Here is a 22,370-nt window from a genome sequence, read left to right as displayed (position 1 = left end):
AGGGAGGAAGGAATTGGCTTGGAGCTGGTACTCCCAGAAAAGTGGGGGAACCAGGAAGTGTAGGAAGCAGTTCAGGGAAGAAACAGTGAGGGCTGAGATGGTAGAGCCCAGAATTGCTGAGCTGACGGTCCCTGGACTGGAATCTGGAGTAGAGGGCAGGCAGGGTTCCCCTACTGGCAACTGGGGAAGTGGCACCTCCAGGACAGCCCAGGAGAAGACTGCCTGAGACTGTTTGCGTAGAAGGACTTGGTTAACCCCAGAAGCAGGAAACATGGATGGTTCCTGGCAGGGCCGCAGGGTGAGAGGATGATGGGAGAGGCACCACCAGAAGAGGGCGCACCAACTGGCAGAGCTAGTCCCCAGGATGGCCAGCAGGAGGCTCTGCTGTGGTGAGTGGACCCCGTGACACGTTAATTAAACTGGTTTACTAGTCTTCCTTTTTAAAAAGAAAATGAGAACTGCTGGATTAATCACAACATACTGATATATTGTGTCTCATGTACTGCATTAATGGACATATCCATACATGGTTAAAATTTCCTCTGCCCATACTGGCTTACTGTTACCATGTGCTGAATGATATATGACAGGTAACATAACAAGTGACAGATGAGAAAATAGTTTCTCTATTTTATTTCTGCAAATATACTCAAGATAATCTCAAACTACTTTGTCATTTGCTGTGCAAAGCCAGATATCTTGCACCAACTAAATGATGACCTTTCACTGATGTTAAAAGAAATGGGAACATTTTAAGCAAACATTTGGTATATCTGATTGGCTAATCAGAATTTCTGAGGGCTAGATGCTCCTCTGTGCCACGATCCATGTGCAGACTTGGCCTAGAGATTTGAATAAACTTGATAGAGCAGATCTAGAATCTTCTTTAAATGTTGCTCTCCCACAGAGAACTTTCATCACCATGGAAAAAATGCATGGAACCTGGCAGCCTCCTTCCCATCTACAATTGCAGATGAGAAATCCCTATGTTAAGGCTTCCTAAGGCTTTCCATTATACAATTTCTAGTAACCTCTTCTTTGAAAAGCTCTGTGGCTTGTGCTGTTTGCAGCAGGACTTTGAAATTTGGCAAGAGGATAGGGCCTAGTCCCGGGAGGTGCCTTTTGCTGGGCTTGTGAAAATCTGCCTAGATTTGGGTGAGTTATAAACTTACCATTTTCCATTTATTATTTGTGTAGTGTAGTTTGTTTTAGGGAGCATGCCAACCCCACTTTCTCCCACCCCAATGTCGTATACCACTAGGCATGCACTGCCCTAGTGTCTCTTCAGCATTTCATACAGAGCTCAAACTCTGGATGGACACAGATAGGATGATGATGGAGGAGGATTTCTCTTACGAAAGGAATGTACTTTGCATGGAGAGCCAGGAGATCATGAGTTCCAGACTCATTTCTTGTCGTGACTGATGTTAGTAAGGGTGGTGAAGGGTACAGAATTATTAATAATTTAGGCCTTATAATCCACTGAGAAGATACACTAGCTGGAAATAGAACCTAACTCTCTAATACATCAGACTCTAATCTCATCCTGTGATAAAGTGCCTAGCAGGTGGTAGCATCTAGTGCTCAGCCCACCCCACCACCTGACATGATCCTTTTAGGAATTGGAAGGTCCAGTAGATGTACAGAGAGACCTAAGGGTCCTTGGAATGAATGGTGCTTGGGGGGAAAGGTATCCTGACACTGTACCTTTAAGGGCCCAAAACCTTGCAGAGAGGGCAGGGTTGCCTTGCTCACCCGATCAGCTAGGAAGAAAATGGGAGAATGGGGGCCAGCATAAAAACTGCCTCTTCCCTCACAATACATGGATGCTGACAGGAGAAAGCTGGCCTGCTGAACCCTCCAGATTGGAAGGCTAACTGGAGAGCGTGTTCAGCTGTGGCCAATTGGCAAAAGCCTTGCACTTGAGACTATTCCAAGGCAAGAGGCCTGAGACACAGGCTCAGCTCCAGCAAGAGGGCTGAGAGGTAACTCCTGTTTGGAGGAGGAAGATAATGACTGCTTGAAAGGTGACAGGCAGAGGGAGTGCATGTAATACGGTCAAGCTGCTGCAGAGAAGGGCTGGGAATGGTCTTCATAGCGGGCTAAGGAGAAGCTGTGAGGGAACCACAGATCCAGGCTGGGACAGCAGAGTCCAGAGAACTGGTGAAGATGTCAACAAGTGGGGTGAAGATAGGAGCAGCTCAGAAAAACTGCAGAAGGATCAAAGGACCCCAGGAAAAGAGTGGGCCTGTGTTCCCCTTGCTTGTCCCCCAGACCGAGAGAAGATGCGTGGATGTTAAAAGAGGCCAAGAAAGGCAAGTTTCAGATGGCCTTCAAACCTGTCTCCCAACGTCTATTTGTTTCCTATTTTTGGACTTTTCTGTTTACCCTGGAAGGGGAATGGACTGAGTAGTGATCTGGCTGGAGAGCTAAGCCAAGGAAAATGGCAGATCACTGCGTAACTGGAACAGGTAAAGGGAGTGCTAAACTGCAACCCCCCTTGCAACATTGCACCTGAACATGCTCTGAAGGTGAGAGGCATGATTACTCATCCACTTAGCTATACTACCTCTCAGAAAGAACTCGGTGTTTTTTTGCCCTTGTCCTTGTAAAGTGGGGCTTCTCATAAATAGGTAACACACTGTTTCAGTGTGTTGTGTCCTTTCTTAGTAATTGGTTCAAGCAGGATAACAGTCTTCTTTGGGCATCTGCTAGTGTAGTTAGTTCTATAGCTCAAATGGTAGACTTTTTTGCTGCAATACTGAAGATTCAGGAATCAAATCCTGCTGCTGCTATCTGGTGGAGAGTTGCAAATAACTGAATTTATTGTTTTTCCCTTTAAAACAACTAGTAAATGACACACAGGAAACTATATTAAAAGAAAGCTATTTAGGTTGCAAAGTCAGGCACTCAAAAGTTAGCAAATGCCATCACTTAGATTTCCTGTGTAACCTTAATTTGGCTACCCTGCCCATATGCATTATGATACAGTTTTTAATTACATGGTCACATACTTTTCCCCCACAGAACCCCTATCTCATTCTGTGCGCTGGATGGATGATGAGCAGTGTTGTGTAGTGAATAAGATTGTTGGTTGTAGGGTTCCTGTTTCATTTGCCCTATAAGATGGAAGGTGTGTGGAGAAAGGGCTGGTTTTGTGATTGAATTCTATCCCTGCCATAGTCTTCCTGTGTGATGCTGGGAAAGTCACTTAAACCAAAAGTTTGGTAGGTGACCACTAATTGTGTGAGCTTCATTTTCTCAGTGCCCAACTTGAGACACCTGGGGACTTATTTTCAGAAGCACTAAGCACTTGCACCTCCAGCTCATACAAATGGGAGCTGTGGCTCTCAGCACCTTTGGAAGATTTGGGTGTCAGGAGGTCTTGAATTCTAATCTTGACACTGCAACAGATTCTCCTTGTGGCCTTAGACAAATAACTTTGGCCTAAATTCACAAAGAAACTTAAGCATGGAGATTCTGAGTCCTATGGCACTCAAGGAAGTAACTGAGGCAGTCTCGAAACTATTAGTGATTATCTTTGAGAACTCAGGGAGGATGAGTGAGGTCCCAGAGGACTGGAAACTGACAGACCTAGTACCTGTGTTTAAAATGGGGAGCAAGGAGGACCCAGGAAATTATAGACGGTCAGCCCAACTTCAATACCTGGAAAGATACTTGAACAAATTATGAAACAATCAGTTTGTAAGCACCTAGAGGATAATAGAGTGAAAAGTAACAGCTAAGCTGGATTTGTCAAGAACAAATTAATGCCAAACCAAACTAATTTCCTTCTTTGACAGGGTTACTGGCCTAGTGGGTGGGGTAGGTTGACCAGACAGCAAGTGTGAAAAATCCGGACAGGGTGTGTGTGTAGGGGAAATGTCTTATATAGGCACCTAAACCCTGAATATCAGGACTGTCCTTATAAAATCAGGACATCTGGTCATCTGAGATTGTGGGGGGAAGCACTAGATGTGCTTATCTTGATTTTAATAAAGCTTTTGACACCGTTCCACATGACCTTCTCGAAGCAAACTAGGGAAATGTGGTGTTGATGAAATTACTATGAGGTGGGTGCACGACTGGTTGAAAGACCAAACTCCTAGAATAGTTACAGGTGGTTCACTGACAAACTGGAGGATGTATCTAGTGGGGGTCCCACAGGGGTCTGTCTTGGGTCCGGCACTAGTCTGTAAATTTTATAAACATATTCTCCACTCCATTATCCAAGTCATTAATGAAAATACTGACAACACCAAACTGGGAGAGGTTGTAAGTACTTTGGAGAATTGGTCTGAAATCAACAAGATGAAATTCAATAAAGACAAGTGCAAAGTTCTATGCTTGGCGCCCCAAATTTATTTATATCCTGTAGCCCAATAGCTAGGGCATGCAACTGAGAGATGGCAGATCCCAGTTAAAATCCCTTCTCCCCCTCAGGTGGAAGAGGGTCTTGAAGTGGGGGCTCTAACCACCAGCCTAGTAGTTATAAGGTGGATGATGGCACTGCCTCCACTTTCTCGCTCCCTCTCTGTTTTGTTTGCCTATTGGGGCCCCATCTGGTAGGTGAGGTCTAAGCACGCTTACTGGATTGGGCCTCTCAGACAAGTTAGGCAGAGGAAACCTACTTCTCCCTGACTTGTTCATTCCACTTGGGCTAAGGCATCTGGATGCCAGGTGTGGGGTAGCAGTGCATGTACTCTGAGGCAGAAACATAAGCACTTAGGGAAATTTCACAGCAAAAAATTTGGGGCTGAGCAAATTTAGGTGGCTACAGGATTCGGGGCAGTCGAATGGAGGTTTTGTGAATCCCAGTCAGGTCTGATTCTGGGATTAGGTACCTAAAGTCGTAGTTAGGCACCTAAATCCTTTTGTGAATCTAACTCTTTGTTCTCTTGTCTCAGTTTCTCTCTCTGTAAAACAGGGATGATAATAGTTTCCTGTCTTGAAAGGGAGTCTGTCAAATCCATTAGTGTTTGTGAAGCACTTAGAGACTATGACGAGAAACCCCCAGGAGGAAACTTAATAAGCACAAGAGGCTATATTAAGTTTGCAAGGGAAGCCTTAATTCTGGTATTTCCTAACTTTAGAGTGGTTGACTTCTGAACCTTATTAAGTCTTTGACATTTTGTGTGTGTAATATACATGCCTATGAATATCTTTCCATATTGGTATCATACATCCCTTTTGCTAGCTGTAAATTTTGCTCTATTCTGAAATCTGAGATAAAGGTCTCAGTCCAGGGTAAATTTACTATTCCTCCACAGCACCTCTGTAATAAATCAGTAGTTCAAAACTTATGCATTTAAATAATGAAAGCATGTTATTAAAAGAGATGCTTTCTATATCTCAGAAACAACTCTCGGTTTAAACTAAAGTTTTTAGGCCTTTAATCCTTACTGTATGGATTATTGCCTCTGGGTGTTTGAGGGAAGATAAACCACAGAACAACTGAACTGTTTATTAAAGTGGTTAATGCACATGGGCAATAATTTGTTGTCAATAACCCCCCCCCAAAATCCCCACGGATTTTTAGTAGATGAGTTACATGTGCATGCACAGCATCTCTATATATTGGGGTCAATATTTCACAGACCAAGAATAATTTACATGACCCTGTAAATTATAGTATCTCCAAACAGGCAACCACTATAAATGGATTCTAAGCAGTATGAATCAATAGATATTCCTGACAAATTATCCCTAGTATTGGTGGTAGATCAGAGCTAAGGCATCACATGTGGTGTTCTGCTCTCACTTTTCTGACAAGGAATGATTGCTACTGTACACCCCATGTAGATCTTTGGAATTGGTCTGACAAGACTCTCAAAGTTTGCCATTGAAACTCGTGTCACAGTATTGTATAGACTTGTATAGGAACATGAATTTAGAGCTGGCAGGAAAACAAGAGCTTTTTCTTTTTGCAATTTTTTTTTGATGTTTGAAATTTATTTTTGTTCTGCATCAGAACAACAACGTGACAACCTGCCCCCATTGACTTCATGGCCTACCGTTGGGAGTAGGAAGAAGGTTTCCCCAATGGTATGTCTCAGCAGAGCTGTGAGGATTAACTAGTTAACATTTTTGTAAAGTATCAAGTGTCTTTCTTGGGGAGGTAGAAATTGAGATGCTTTGTCAAGGAGAAAATAGTCCATCTGTCAGCCTTGCATTCTTTTCCTCCAGGTCTATGATTTGCTACTGTGCAATCCCACTTTCACTCATTTAACTTATTTGAAACAGCTCCCATTCACGTTATTAATAGATTCCTTGATCAGTTTACTTTAATAGAGCTGATCAGTCCCTTCCTTTCCACATACACGGTGCTACACAATCTTTGCTATCTCCTTTCCTTTCTGTCTGTCTTCTCCCTTTTGGGGATACCAGCTGTTTTCTGTATTTGAATTTGAATCCCTCAGAGCTCCATGACTGGACTTCTCACCCTATGTTATCTTCCTGCAGGATCTCATTAAATCTTGTAGGTTCTATTACTGCTTTTCAATTATAACTCCTAAATAACCCTCTCTGTTCAGTTCTAGAGCCATTTTTCTCTTCCTGGATGTGTCTCTGACACCCCAAACTCAACATGGCTACATGTGGGTTTATTTTCCTCCCAAGCCCTCTCTTTGCCCCCAGTTCTGTATCCCTGTGAACACAAATTCCATGATGGCTGTTCCCAAAGCTTATAATTTTAGTGTAATCCTTTGAGTTCTCGTTCCTTCTCCCTTCATCCCTTCCTTTGAGTTTCTCTACTTGCTAAGACACTATCCCATGATCTGGTTATTCCTTTTGTCTAATTACATAATTAACAATTGGAGAAAAGCTGGTGCCAAGATTGTTCTCTCCCTGCATCCCCCATTCTGCCTGTGCCCCCCTCTTCTGTCTCTGCACTGGGTTCCTCTCTTCATTAAATTCAAGCTTCTCCTTCTTCCTTTCAAAAGTACCCCATAACTTTGACCCTGAGTATACTCTGCGCTTTCCTTCATCTTGTTACCTTAAGACACCTTCTGTCGTTATGCACCTTATATGTGAAACAGCCCATCAGTCAATGTGCTGTCCACCAAGAGTCATCCCTCTTCTCAGCATTCCAACCTTAATGACCGCTAATCATCCTGTGCTTATTCCTTATTGCATTTTTCTTTCTCCTGCCTTAGGACTGTGAACCCTTCAGGGCAGGGACTTTAATTATTTGCTATATGTTGCTTGTTGTACAGCCCACTGTAAGCTGATGGTGATATATATAATTGTAATATAAGCATGAAAAGGAATAGGAAACATTTAAATGCGATATTCTAACTTATAATTGGGGTGCAGTGAGAACTGCCCAGTATATCTTTATGGGATCGTAGCTTGCTAAGCCACAGAGCAAATGCTGTAAATTCCTTCATGCATCTGTGTGCGTGAAGGGGACTGAGGGAGTGGGAAATCAAAGCAAAATATACCTTGTCTTTTCTTGCGTTCTACAATAGTCTTTAGATATTTGGCTGAGATGGGCTAATATTAAAAATTAAACCACACTGACACACGCTTCCCACACCTCGGAGCAACAGATTTTAACCATAAGATACAGTGCTTAGTATTTGACTACAGCACTTTCACAGTGCCAAGAAATGGGTGGAAATGGTATCAACACCTTGCCTTAAAAACATTGTAAGCAAAGATTTAAAAAAAACCTTATATTTGGAACTCAAACTGCGATTTACACTGACAGTTTCGGTGGTAAGCAATTCCATTGTTTCACTGCCCACTTGAGAGGCTTTTAGCTCTTAGCTTTGCCTCAGGCTATAACCCATCTCAAGCAGACTAAACCAGTGGGAGCTGTAGCCGTCTTTTAGGCAACACTGCCTTTTTATCTTCTGCTCTCCTCCCTCATCCTGAAGAGGGAAAAATAATAGAAATGCGATAAGCTTCTTTCTTTCACCCCCCTCCCCGCTTTCTGGTCTATTGTGGTTCCTTAGACTTTCTCTCAGCCTCCCCCTACCAGACTCTGCTGTTTCGGTTCGCTAGTGTCTCTTGCTATATATAGCCAATTTGTCTAACTGAGGAGAAAAAAAAATCCTTTACTTTCTGTAGGGAATACCAGCAAAGCAGCAAATATCACCATGGCAACAAGCCTCTCAATCCATCAGTCTCCTGCAGTATCTAATACATAATCTGTGAGGCGGAGATGCAGTTGAAAATTAACATGGCATATGTCACTTCAGGATTTAATGCCCCTTCCTCATGACCTTAATTAGCTTGCCTTTTTCTAATTATTCTATTTCTAATAAAAATTCTATTTTATTTTGTTACCCTGAAGAAGAAAATGTGCTATTTGCCTGCATTAAAATGCAACTTTTGACTATTTTCTCCACAAACATGCCACAAAATGGAAGTTTCTATAGTAACACATGATGCAGACTTAATTTGAAATTATAATCTCTCAACAAAGATGAGGGTATTTCCTCCCCCCCCCCCCCCCCGTGAGGTTTCTTTTTAAATTTTGTGACTTTGCCACAGAGGTACACCTCTCTTCTGTTCTAGTGGCACATTTGAAAATAGTTCCTCATTTTAAAAGAAGCTGCATCTAATGGTACTGTTGAAGTTAAAAATACACATTTTCAAGCAATCATTTTCCTTATACATGAGCATCATGAATTCTGTATAATTCATCAGGTTTTGGCCTCATCTTGTGCTTAAATAATTTTAATTATCACTACTACTGTCTATTTCATAATGTGCAGAAAAGATAATTGTGTATTGAAAGGAAACAAGACTTACAAAGGTTACAGTTGACTAGTGAGATGATTAAAGCAGAATGCATTTTTAAAATCTAATTGACTTTTCACCGCTCATGCTGTTTGTTTAAGGTTTGCATTTCACTTAGCTTGGCAAAAAAATTAGACTGCACTGTTTAGCTTTTGTTTCTACTGAAGCTCTACGAAAATTTCCCATTCAGTCCTGGAATGGAGATTCCCTATTCATGCAGTGCCTTTAAAGAGCCAGCAACAGGACAGGAGCATTTCCCCACTGCTGAATGGGAGATCTACACTGAATTTTCTTTCCAGGGATTTGGGGTGCTGGGGGAGGGGAGAGAAGGCGGCTTACTTTCCAACTGCACCTGCCAAAATGGGAGCTGAGGGAGTGAGGCAACTGGTTGGCATGTGAGTTTCCTAGCAAGAGGGAAGGGGCCAGCCACTTGCCTCCAAAGTCATTGGGATGTTCAGGGTGGAAGTTGTAAGCCATTGCGAATGGTGCATATTTGAAAACTTTTGTCAAATAGTTTTTATGACCATGTTTATGCTTTGGACTTTCAGGTGGTATCTGATGAAAATCCGATTGCAGTCAATGAGCATCCTTCCATTGATTTCTATGGACTTTGGATCAGGTGTATTCTGTCCACAATGTTCATTCAGTTGATTATTTGTAATTTGCTATTCAAGCTTTGTAATTGGTCACACAAGGCACACGGTTACATTCCTATTCTGACTGTATGACCTTAAACTTTGTAAATTACTTACACCCCAAATACATTTTTAAAAATTAAATGATCAGTTATGGACTCCATACTTCATGAGCATTTGTATGGAGCTGTGCAAACGTTCATGAACAGTGAATAATAGAGGTGGTGCAAATAGTGTGATTCAAAACCTGCTTCCTAATTCAATAAACTGTTTGTATACAGGTTTTTATACTATTCAATCAGCTCTATTCAACAATCAATTTACTTTCTTCAAACGAGAAGAAATCAAATGTAGCAATTTATATATTTAAGTTGCATTGCAATTTTGTGTTCAAAGATCCCTACCTGAGGCTTCATTTTCATCAGCAGATATGATGATAAAAAATATCAAACCATTGCATGTTCAAATTGCAAAATGCAAACCAGAGTATATTACAGTAGAGGCATAAAACTGAGTGGAGAAGACATCAAGCCTTGCATAGCTGTTGTACATTCGCACACCCACCCTTCCCAAATAAGGTAATTTTAGCAGTACATGGTAATTAAGGCCCTAATACTGCAACTGACTCCACGCAAGTGGACCCGTGTCCACAGTAAAATCAGTGACACTACACAGAAGCACAGGTGTCTGCCTATACAGAATTACATGCAGAATTGGAACCTACAAGCCTACTCAAGGATAACAGAAACACATTCAGACTAATGCACAAGGCCATTTGTCGCCTTTGCACATCAGTAGCCAGATCACCATATAGGGGATGAGGAGAGTGGGGGAAAAGGAGGGAGGACGATTTGAGCCAAAGCCCATTGAAATCGGTGGGAATTTTTCTATTGACTTTAGAGGTGTTTAGATCAGGTTTTTAATGAACAATTTTTTAAAGAATTTTTATGTGGATAAAGGACATTTTAGTCAAGCAAATGTAGTCGTACGGGTCCTACAAATAAATATTCAGCCACAGATTAATACAACAGCAAGAATTATTTGGGTCTTACATACTGACTGGTAATACACCCCTAAATAGAAAATTGGTGCACACACAATCCCCCCCCCCCACCTCTTAACATTTGGAGCAATATCCCCTAGGAACAAGTTGACTTGACTTGATAGGAATACTCTAGCTAGTCCTTTCCTGACCTACAAAAGAGCAACTATAGGGATATGGGAACTCCAAACACCATTTTATGTTTCTGTAGATTTGGTGGGACCAATCTTTACCCAGCTAGCCAAATAAAGAGGCAAACAGATCAATAAAACAGCATCCCAAACTTTCAAAAATGTGGTATCAGTTCTCTGAACTAAACTGAAATGTGCTGTTTCTAAGGACAAGTAATTGTGCTTTTTTTTTATCCTTTCAATATACAGTTAGATTAGGAAACCCTGCATGACATGATCCCATTATATTAGTTCCTAGGAGTGACAGAGGAAATCTACTGTATGTAATAGCTGGCTCAGCTTGACAATGATAAACATGTCAGGCTGTGACAATCATTCTGTTTCTTATGAATGAAATGAAGATGTGATTTTTTTAAATGTCATGATTTGGGTGCATAATCTTCTCGGTATCAATCATTTACAATAACTGTAGCAGGATATAGCCTCGTACACCTTTATGTACTATCTGTGAGCTCTATGATTATGGTAGGTGGGTTGGAAGCATGGGATTATACAGGCCAAATATGCGGAGGGGTTCTGCTCAATGCAAATATCTTAAGGTGACCTCAGTGAACACACGTAAATACAGGAAATTGTTCCTTGTCTTGTATTCTGGGTTATAAAGAGAGCTGGCAAGAAAATGGAAATCCATTCCCACAAAAATGTGATGATTTTGAAAAATTTTCTATCCTCTAGGAGACAGATGTATATTTTTGGTGTTGGTGCCCTTGAAATCTCATTATTTCTCTTAATGGATGTATGTCAGTATAGCACAGGACAGGGAGAGAACAGAATTCTGTGGTACCAAATAGGTCAGGGCCATGGTGTAGTTAGTGATCACTACTCTAAATACAGCTCGTGACGAAGGATTCAAACAACCACTTTCAGGCAGGATAACAGTATCTTATGACTGATCTTATGTATGCTGTGGTGAGGTTTAAGAGCAGGAGACTCTTATTTATCCATGGGAAACAGAAATAGTCCATCCTGGCCTGAAACCTGTTCTGGGATTTTGGTTGTGGACAGATGTGCTTGGTGACAGATATTTGCTGTGTCCTTAATTATCTTGCTTAGGAAAGGTAGATTTGACGCTGGCAAGGTCCACTGCATCTAGGAAGGGTTTCTTCAGAGACAGTTAGAATAAAGAATGAGTTTAGGTGGGAAGTAGAATTCGTTTTTTGAATGAGGAATCTGGGGAGGAAGGTGGTAAGGTTTTGTGCATTTGTGTATGGTTTTACCTCTTTTCTCATATGTGTGTAGCCTTCTTCAAAGAAGGATGAAAGCCCCTTGCAGTGAGTAGTACTAGATTCTGCTGTGGGCTTCAGATACTCTAGTTGATGAAGTGATTTGCTACCCTAAATAACTCCCTTTAATATATTTTGGTGGTCGCTATGGAGGCAGAGAAGAGGGATCTCTTAGCATGTAATATAGCCCAGGTATAAGTCTATAGAAACTTTGTTTCAAACTGTCTGCTTCAGGCCAAGAATTATTTTGCTGTTGGTCAATCAACTGTCCACCACGGTCCACCTTAATCAAGGCATCTGAGAACCATAGATACCTGTGTTGGCAACTGGGAGAAAGGGGCTATGTGAAAGCCACTGTGGTGGTGGCAGCTAGTGTATGTTCATAATGTTTCATGGGCGCCATAGCTCCTCAGTCTGTTATCAGCTATTGCCTTGAGCATATTTTGGAATTTGGTGGGGTCCATAAACCTTTGGGGATTAATTGTAATTGCCTGGCAGTCACATTGCTTTAGACATGGGGAAGCTCTGACCAGTGCTGGCATAAACTGATACTGTGTCCAACACAGAGGCTGGATTATGATATCTGTAGTCTAAAAATATAGAAAGATAGGAAGTGCCATATTGGATCTGACTAGTGATTCACCTAGGCCTGTATCCTGACAGTGGTTAGTACCAGATGCTAAAGACAGAGGTGTAAAAATCTCTAAAATGGGCTGTTATGGAATAATCTCTTCAAGGGGAAGTTTCTCCCTAGTCTCTAGTAATTAGAAGTTTTATCCCCTTAAATGTGAAACTGTATATCCCTTCCAAAACCTTTTTTTATAAAATCTGTATTATTATGAAACTGGATATTCATATATACCATCCATTCCTTATTAGACTTCTGTTAAACGCTGTAATTCTCTCTCTCAGCAATGAGTTCCATAGGCTAAATGTGTGTTGTGAGAAATAGCATTTCTTCTTATCTGTTTTAAATTCACTGTCTTTCAGTTTCATTACATGTCTCCCTTGTACTCACATTGTCAGGAGGGGTGAATAGACATGCCCAGGTCTAAGGTGTAGTTATCTGGGCTGGACTGAAATGACCTGTGAGAGTCCTAAAATGGGTGGAAAGGGAACGTGGGTTTTTTTTGTGGATCTTGTCAATTTGGATGCTGAAGTCCTCCAGGGTGAATCTGGGGAACTACACCTCTGTCTCCAGCAACATCTGTCATTTCCTTTCATGGAAACGTGAGTTTTTTTTGGGTGCATAGAGAAGTAGAAAGTCCGTGTTGGTTTTGGCTCTCATTTGACAGACTGAGTAGAAGAACTCAAAGAAAAAGTGAGCAGTGCTGCCCCAGTGCCCAGAGCCTGCTAGTTAAAGGCACAGGCCGCCCAGAAGCAGCTCCTGGTTGTGGCAGGGATGCATGCTCAAGCTCTGCAGCTGCTCCTGTGTTGGGAGGGGGAGAAAAGAAGCATTTCTAAACACTTCATATATGTGGATGTTGGTGTTGGTGGTAAATTGCCAATTAGGGAAGTAAGCCCTCTGTGCTTGTTTTTACAGCTGCATGAGCGTGTTTTCTTCTGAGAGGGCCTTGATGTTGTTTCAGCTCTCAAATCTGTGTATGTGGATGTTTGTTTAAGAGAAATAATTGTGAATTATGATTATGAAAAACTGGAGTGAGTTCAGAGAAGAGCCACAAAAATGATGAGGAGATTGAAGGGACTGAATGATGAGGCAAGATTAAAAGAGCTTAATGTGTGGTTTAGCTCGGAGATTATTAAAGGGGCCAAATTCCTGCATATATCTGAAGGGTGTAATCATGAAGGAGAGGAATTATTTAGTGTGACATGGGTGGGGGGTATAGTAAGAGGCAGAAACTAAGAAAAGGAAAACTTAGGCTATATAGCAGGAAAAAGTTACATAAAATGTGATATTGGGCTGTTGAAGAGCCTCTCTGTGGAAGTGGCAGTATCCCCATAGCTAGAGATTTTAAAAACTCTCCACTTTTTAGTGTATTATTCAGGCTAAAGGAAGCAAAGCATTGGCAAAGGAGGTGAACTGTGTATTCTAATAGGTCTTTTCCATCTCTAACTTCTTATGATTTTTGTTTCTTTTTTTTATAGCTCTTTTTAAACTTTTGGTGTTTTTCTGTTTCTCTTCTTTATATATAAAATGTTAAAAGAAAGGTAAAAGGAAAGGTGTTTTTTTTTTTAAAAGAAGTTGGAAGATCCAGCATTTTGAGTGGGGATAGCTGGCTGTGTATAAGTTGCATAGTCTGAGTGAATAAAAGGTGTTTAGGCCCCATGAGATATTGTAACTTGTGAGTATTGCTGTAGTGTACAGTACCCCTTACCTGTGCTGAATGCCTAATAGAAGATTGTGATGGGAGGATACAGTCTAACCTAATGATTTAATTGATAGCAGATTACAGGATTTTGAAAAATTAGTCACTAAACATAGCCTGGCAAAACCCACCTCCCTTTGGTAGGAGTATAAAATAATTCAGACTTGACCCTGTTTTGATAGTGGGATATTTATCCTTCACATCAAATCCTTTAGCTCTTACTTTTCTATGACAAGATTTTCCAGACATTTGATTCTACAGGGTTTTGCAACTTACCTTCCCTCAAAGTCTAGGGTTTTTAAAAGCCAGTAGTTTTATGGCACTACCTTATGAATAGCAGTTCTCTTCTACCTCAAATACAGTTATTTCAGGATCACTCTTCTGTTAAACGTTCACCAGCTTTGTGTGTTCATCATGCCGTGGTTACATCCTAGAACTGAAATCCATTAGTTTCTTTATCTGTTTGATGGCTCAATAAACCTGCTAACAGGTCAGACAGTTTTGTATAGCTTTCAGAAACACTGATCCTTTCTTGCACCATTTCACTGTTGTCATCTGCTCAGTGTGAAGACAATTGATCAGTACTTGAGTCATTTTTAAATTCCTTTCTTCTCTTGAGTCAACACCAGCTTACTGCTTTTTCTGTGTAGTGGTTCTTTTTCAGAATTGCAGACAACTAACAACTCCAATAGAAGTATATGTGGAGGGAGGTGCAGGGGCTCAGTATCTCTGGAAAATTTAAGCTGATAAGAAATAAATATTACATAATAAAACCAACGAACTGCCCTCCCCACACATTAACAGAACATTATTAAGATTGCAAAATCAAATGTTGAAAAGTTAGAAAATATCAGAATTAAGGATGTCTGTGCAACCTTAATTTGTCCCCCTTATGTGTATGCATTATGATACAATCTTTAATTACATGATCACATACAATTTTTTTTTCACAGCCCCACTGCCTCATTCAGTGCACAGGACAGACTGTGCTCACTTAATGGGCAGCTATTCAATATTTTGTTTTCTCCTCATTGTTCAATGTGTGGTCCCAGGCCTTATTTACTGCACACTATCCAAACCCTGCTCTGAAGACAGAATTAATAATTTCTTCTTGGGCTTCTCTGGTGCTCATCACTATGGCATCACAAATATTAGTTAATTTTCACAACAACCTGTTAAATGAATGGGAGGGTTGTAATCTTTGCCCTCCCTGGCCAAATTTCTGTGGATTTTCACAAGTTATAAGCTTTTTTCAGAGCACTTAGTATTCTGTAGAACTTAATACAAAGCAAAAGACGCATTGACTTCAGTTGTAATAGTGAATGCTCGGCACTTCTGCAAATCAGACCCGAGGGTCTCAAGTTAACAACTGAAAAAATGAAGGATGTACAATTAGTGATCACTGGTGAAAAGTTTGACTTAAGTGTCTCACCCAGCATCACACAGGAACGTGAGGCAAAGGCAGGGATAGAATTCAGTTCTTCAGGGCAGAATTCAACTGCCTTAACCATGAGCCCAGTCTTTCTCGTCCTGTAATCTCCTACCTTGGTCTTCACACGCATTGCAACTTCTACAACAAATGAAGCAAGGGTCCTACAGACAACAGCCTATGTCACTACACTACCCTGATTCATCCCCAGAATAGATCCTTCCTGTGCAATGAATGAGGTAGGCCTCTTGGGGGGAGGAGAATGGTACTATACGATGTAATTAAAGATTGTGTCATAATATATAAGCACAAGGGAGCTGATTTAAAGTGACATGGGCAACCTTAATTCTGGTATTTCCTAACTTTTGAGTTCTTGCCACTTTTCAGCTTTAATACTGTTCTTTTAATCTGTGTGTCACTTCCTAGGCTTTTTTTAAAAAGCAAATTGAAAAAATTGAATCTTATGGCATTATATTGATACTCACATGGGTAATTAGCAGGGTTGTAATCTTTAGATCCACCATTCCTACCTCTGCCACTTTAATGGAGTAACTGATAGCAACAATAGGTTGCATTCTCTATGCACCAGGTCTAGAAGTAAATGGGACATTTTGCCAGTGGGTTCACAGATATTTGCTGACAGAGTAATGGTGAGACTCAGGAATCTTGGGGTCCAGTCCAGGATCTAGAGGGGAGTGTGCTCTAATGGGCACAGACTCTTCCCCTTGGCCCCCAAACTAGAGAACTTCTGCCCTGTCCCAGTCCTAGCTCCTCAACTCAGTCCCATTCTGCTCATCTAGCCAGTTCCAGTCTCCACTCTTCATGCTTCTCATCCCAGTCTTCCCCAACCCAAGTCCCATTCTCCTTGATCAGCCATTCCAAGTTTCCCTCTTGTCCCCAGTCCATATTCCCAGTTCCCACCCTCCTGACCCCTCATCTGATCTCTTTCTCATATCCCACTAGCCTCCAGTCCCCCCTCCCTCCCGGCCCATGTCCCCTGTCCCCTTGGCTCCCAGTCCCAGTCTCCTCCTTCTGCCTCCTCATCTGATTTCAGTCACCCCTAACCCACTGGCTTTTGATCCGCCCCATTTCCCTTTCTTGGCTCCCAGTACCAGTCTACTTGCCCAGTCAGTCCCAGACTCCCTGCCGCCGCCACCCCTCCCCAGACACCAGTCCATTTCTCCCCCAGCTCCTTGTTTGTATCTATTCCCCACTCTCCTGGCCTGGCTCTTATCTTCTCTGCATTTGTATCAGGAAGCTTCCTCTTCCATGTGTCTGAGTGCCAGCAGGGTGTGTATTAGAACAGTGGCTCTCAAAGCCAGTCTGCCGCTTGTTCAGGGAAAGCCCCTGGCGGGCCGGGCTGGTTTGTTTACCTGCCGCGTCCGCAGGTTTGGCCGATTGCGGCTCCCACTGGCCGCGGTTCGCCGCTCCAGACCAATGGGGGCCGTGGGAAGCAGCGTGGGCCGAGGGAAGTGCTGGCCGCCCCTTCCCACAGCCCCCATTGGCCTGGAGCGGCAAACCGCAGCCAGTGGGAGCCGCAGTCGGCCAAACCTGCGGACGCGGCAGGTAAACAAGCCGGCCCGGCCCGCCAGGGGCTTTCCCTGAACAAGCGGTGGACCGGCTTTGAGAACCACTGTATTAGAGTACAAGGACAGACAGTCTCCCTGCTTTCGGTTCCTATCCCTGGACCAGCACAGCTCACCATAGCCCAAAGCTGCAATTGCAAGGAAAATCCTGTGCAAACTTGGTCTGGCGCATGCTCAATGCAGACGGAATCTTTAGACATTTTAGCTGCAAAAGTCTGCAAGTCTCTGAGCATGTGCAAACAGTGAGTTTTTCAAAGGCTTATAACTTGTCCAGATTTATGCAGATTTTCAAGGAGAAGGCAAAAGGTGCATCCCTGACACACAGGCCATGCCCTTGCCAAATTTCAAATCCCTGCTTCAAAACATGGGGGGCTCTGGAGCTTTTCAAAGAAAAAATCACCAGAATTTTTTTTTAATGTGGGCAGATCAAAATGTTTTTTTATCTAGAAATAACTGAACCATTTTGACTTAAATACATTAAAAAAAGTATATCTGCCTAAGGCACACACCTGGCATGGAAAATTTCAGGTCAACTGGTTAAAGTGTGGCAAAGTTATAAGCAGTTGAAAACTGGGTCATACAATGGGATGTGTTGGCCAACTTTTAATAATAGGTGGTGCAATGAGCCCCACCTATAATCATCGTTTCTCTTTAGGCAAACAGAAATGACTCGTTTCACTTAGAATTCAGTTCTTGGCCAGCCTGCCTTTAGTTCTTTTGAGTTTGAGAAAAATAAAATTTTCTCATCTTGGCATGGTAGAATTAACAGTGTTGTCCACTTGATGATAGCTGATCAGTTTCGTAAGGCCCATCTCATGGAGTCATATGATTATGTGGGATGGTCAACGTTCATTTAAATAGTAAGTTTCTGTCCCTCACAGTTTTTGAGAAAAGCTTGAAATTTTGAACCTGAAAGGCTTAAAACCATAAGGCAAACAAACTCAACTATTTTAAAATATTATATGATGGTGGGCTGGATCAAGATTTTTTGCATGGTAGGGATCAGCAATACTGTATTAATAACATAGTTTCCTGATTAAGGCAAATCTTTGTTTCCTCAGTGTTATTTCTCATTATAGATATAAATTCACAATCCTGCTATCCTTTTGTTAATGCTGTTCATATTTGTATAGAGGCAAGAGAGCTCTTTGCTTTATTGCATAATGAACTTCTATTTTAGAATTTCATTCTCCTCACAGAACTCAACCTTTGTCATGAAGAAGAGATTGTATTTTCATTTTATTACAACTGTATTGTCCTCTCTGTTCTTTTCTATTCATTACATGGATCAGGCTAATCTCATCTGAAAGAAAAAAAACCACAGGCTTTTATTTGTTTTAAGTTTGAATTTGCCCAAAGAGAGAGTTAATCTTGAAATTAATTCCATCAAACTGTACGTGCAGGATCAAATCAAGTGTGATTCATGTTCCATTTAATATAAATTAATAAACACCCTATTCACGGCAGTGGCTTGGAATCCACTGTGAAACTACCTTTCTGTAATTAGCTGTTATAACAGGGCCCTTCCCTTGCTGGAATAAGAAGAGAGCCTGCAAACACATTTTATGGGAAACAAAGATTAATATTCTGTCACCTGAATGACACAGACTTCTCTAATTATGCTACTCTTCATAAACCATGATGAAAAAGTGAACAAACACACCTTGGAACGGGATATGTTGGAGAGCTAAACCTCTTTAAGCACAGACTAATAATAGCTCAGTTGAATTAGCCTTCTAAATGTCTTTATTCGTAGATTTTAAGGCCCAATGGGACAACTGTGATCATCTAGTCTGAGCTCCTCTATAACACATGCCATAAACTTCGCCCAAAAACTTCCTTTGAGTTTCTGCAATTTCATTTTGCAAAGTAAAAATCTGTTTTAAGTTATACAGTCACAGTTTCTGACTAAACAATGTGACACATCAGTATTCAAATATTACATGAGAAGTCATACTGTGTACAGTTCATCATAATGCTTAGGAACACTTTTTGAGACCCATGATTCACTTAATTGGGTTTTTTGTTGGGGAGATCTACTAGTCATGTAGAATAGAAATAGATACCTAGGGCCAGTTCTTCAAAGGGCTTCTACTTGTGTACATGCAAATTACTTACACAAGTGATTTTGCGCACACAGAAGATAGCATTTATGCACACACAATCCAGCTGTAAAAGGTAACAGTATACTCCTGATTATCTGAATAGCATGGAGTACACGCATTTTGTTCATGTAATTGGGAGTTTGGGTAATCAAGAAGGCAGGAGCCATTCAGCAGCGAGGTGGCCTCCTCCCACAGCTGAGGGCTCAACCTCCTCCTTGCAGTCCTGACCACGCCTCTCTGTGCTGCCTTGCTTGCTCACTCCCATGACAGCAGGGCTCCAGAAGGCTCCCTGTACTGCCATAGGGCCAGTGACACCTGATTCCTGCAGGCACAAGGTGCAGGGAGGAAGCTGTGGCCCTGGTGAGGCAGAGCACACACATCAGCCTTTGACCATTCTTTTTAATGACCCATTCAGTCCACTCAGGGGAGTGTGTTGCCTAGCTACCTAAGTCCCTTAGATCAAACATAATCTTTTTCCCCTCACTGGGTAGCCATGCAAGGTATAGAAGAAAACTGAGGCACACATAGGCATCATAAAAATATTACAAAAAAACTCCCACTTCATCATAGCACTTAAAGAACAGTAGTTTCAGATCACTTAACTTGGAAAATCGTAACCTGGATCAACTTTCAAATGCAGAAAAACCCTAAGAGAATAGTTTCACTTTTTATAAAACGGTATCTTAGCATTAGCCAGACAGAGTAAAATATTTTCTCTTCTCCCTTTTAAAATTCACCTTATTTTATCTCTCCTAGACCCATGCATTGGACAAGCTTTCAGGGGAAAAATAGTCAGTTTCCAGGATCTTCCTTTAATTTCTCTCAGTTCTATTGGGGAAATAACTTTGTCAGCTTATGAACTTGGGTCTTACTCTTCCAGGCTCACAAGAAATATAGACAATTCTTCATCAACCATATCTCAAATTATAGAACAAGCCCCAAACATACAGTTAGCGGTTACATATTCAAAACAATGTACGTATACCAGAGCCCTAAAAAATCATTGAGAGGCCTCTCACATACCTCTGAGGGCATAATTCATATGGGGCACATTCTGCAGACATGCATCCTGTGCAGTCCCATTGAATTCAGTGGGACTGTGCTGAGTGTAAGAATTTACACTATGGCCCTGATCCAGTATAGTGCTTAAATCATGTGCTTGACTTTAGTAGTCCTATCAACTTTAGAACTAAGAGTAATCCCATTGAAGTCAAACATGTACTTAGCTGGATAAGGACCTAAATCCACAAAGACCCAAATAAATCTACTTTAATAAAAGAATAGGTGTGAGGAAGGAGATATTTGTCTTTTCTTCAAGGGGGGTTTAAGAAAGGAATGATTCAAGGCATGGAGGTGGGGGTGAGTAGTGGGCTTGGAAGAAATCTTTGTTTCCAGGGAGTATTTCCTATTTTTTTGTGCTATTGTATGGAAAAAACAAAACGAGTAGGGAGGAAAAAAGTTGAACTTCCTATTTGTACTCACTCATCGACTCTGTCAATTTGGCCATCTTTCTCTTTTGTGCTTCTCCTAAAGACAAAATAAAAACAAACATATATAAAATACACTTGACTGGAGGTGGTGCTATGTGGGATATTGTCGTCTGAATCACTTCTTTGTATATCTTATTTCCTAAATAATGTTGGAATAATCAATGATCAAATTTTTTGAACAGGAAAATCCTCCAGATACTTCTACAGTGTTTTGTTGTTCTAATTTTGCTGTTAAATGGGCCCTACCTTAGGGAGCTCTTATTGTGCTTGAATTGTGTTCGTGAAGTATGAGAAGCATATGTGTGTAGATAGAGGTATTGAACTTCTTCTATCAAAGAGACGGTGGAGGAGGAAATTGCTCTTTCTTTTCCACACTGCAATGCTTTAAGACATCTCAGTTCTAGTGAACCCCCTCAGATGACACTTTAGATAAAGAAATGCTAGTGTAGAGATCAGTGAATCTCAGAGAGGTTAGGCAGTTTGAGTGAATGTCAAACCATTGAAAATAAACACTGCAAGGAACCAATCAACAAGTCAGTCCATTTATCCCTATGGCACACAAGGATGCATATGCTCCACCTAACCATCCACTTGTTCCTTTGTGCTGTTTGTTTGCATAAAAAATACTGTACAAGCTTAAAAATAAACTTCCTAAAATCTGTTTCCTTGTTCTGGTCACGTTGTTTGTTGGGTCTGCTGCTGCTAAGCCCCTCATTGCTAAGGCCTGATCCAAAGCCAAATGAATTCAATAGACTCCCACTGACTGACAGTGGGCTGTAGTTCGGGCCCCAGCACAGCATGGTTTGTTATGCAGACTTGCCCTGGTCAGAGCAGTGAGGGCCTGGTGTGTTCTAGTGGCAGTTTGGGGTTTGGTGGCTCTCTCTGGTGCAAGATGTATGCAGACTCAGGTAGTTAACAGTGCAGAATTAAAATAATCCTGGGGCTCTAGGCGTGTCCCAGGTTGGGACTTTGCCCTGATGTGTGTCCCCCAAATTCCTTCAAAGCCCACGGCCTCACCCCTGTGTGGGGTATCAGTAGCTGGGCCTCTCCCATCTGCTAGGAGATGAGGTAGTGTCTGTGATGCCCTTCCTCCCAGGTACCTAGATGACACCTGAGCTAGAAGCTGGGACGCCTCCTTCTTCAGTGTCTGGGGCCCATCTCTTGGCTGTGTACAGGAGGTGGGGACCACTTTTCTACTCTGGACTGGTGGTGCTGTCTCCCTTGCCAGTGGTGGGTGTAGTGGTAAGGACCCCTTTTCCCTTGAGCATCTTTTGTGGGGGCCTCACCCAGAGTAGGAGGCGGTGGTTTGGGAGCCAGGCAACTCTGTCTGCTGGAAGATGGGTCTACAGACATCACTGCATGAATTACCTTGGGTCATGTTTTCATGCTGCTCACAAATATGAGAGCTAACCCTCACATGTATTTTTTTTTTTTAAATGAAAGCTGAAATTCTGATATCACATGGCTCTGGGAGCCAAGGCTCTAGGCACGGGACCTATAGTCCCCATGTCTTAATCCAGCACTGGCTGCTACTCAGAACAAGTATCTGAAAAATTGTATGTGAACTAATTTGCTTCTATGTTTATCTCAAAAC

General features: G+C 41.7%; 1 protein-coding gene across 2 annotated transcripts in view; it reads right to left on the bottom strand.

Moving 5' to 3' along the window:
- KCNJ6 (potassium inwardly rectifying channel subfamily J member 6) overlaps positions 1-22,370 on the bottom strand; it is a 222,406-nt gene that overhangs the window by 137,150 nt on the left and 62,886 nt on the right. Inside the window, exon 2 of one of the 2 annotated variants that reach the window (XM_074970055.1) lies at positions 20,769-20,813. The exons of the other annotated variant lie outside the window; for it this stretch is intronic. Within the exon in view, the coding sequence (XP_074826156.1) occupies positions 20,769-20,793 (25 nt within the window). The 5' untranslated portion in view covers positions 20,794-20,813. The remainder of the gene's footprint in view (positions 1-20,768; positions 20,814-22,370) is intronic. 2 annotated transcript variants of the gene reach the window in all.

Source organism: Natator depressus, chromosome 1 (assembly GCF_965152275.1).
Source record: "Natator depressus isolate rNatDep1 chromosome 1, rNatDep2.hap1, whole genome shotgun sequence".
NCBI lineage: Eukaryota > Metazoa > Chordata > Testudines > Cheloniidae > Natator > Natator depressus.
Note: the sequence above shows the minus strand (reverse complement) of the source record. Positions and strands in the feature narration are given on the sequence as shown.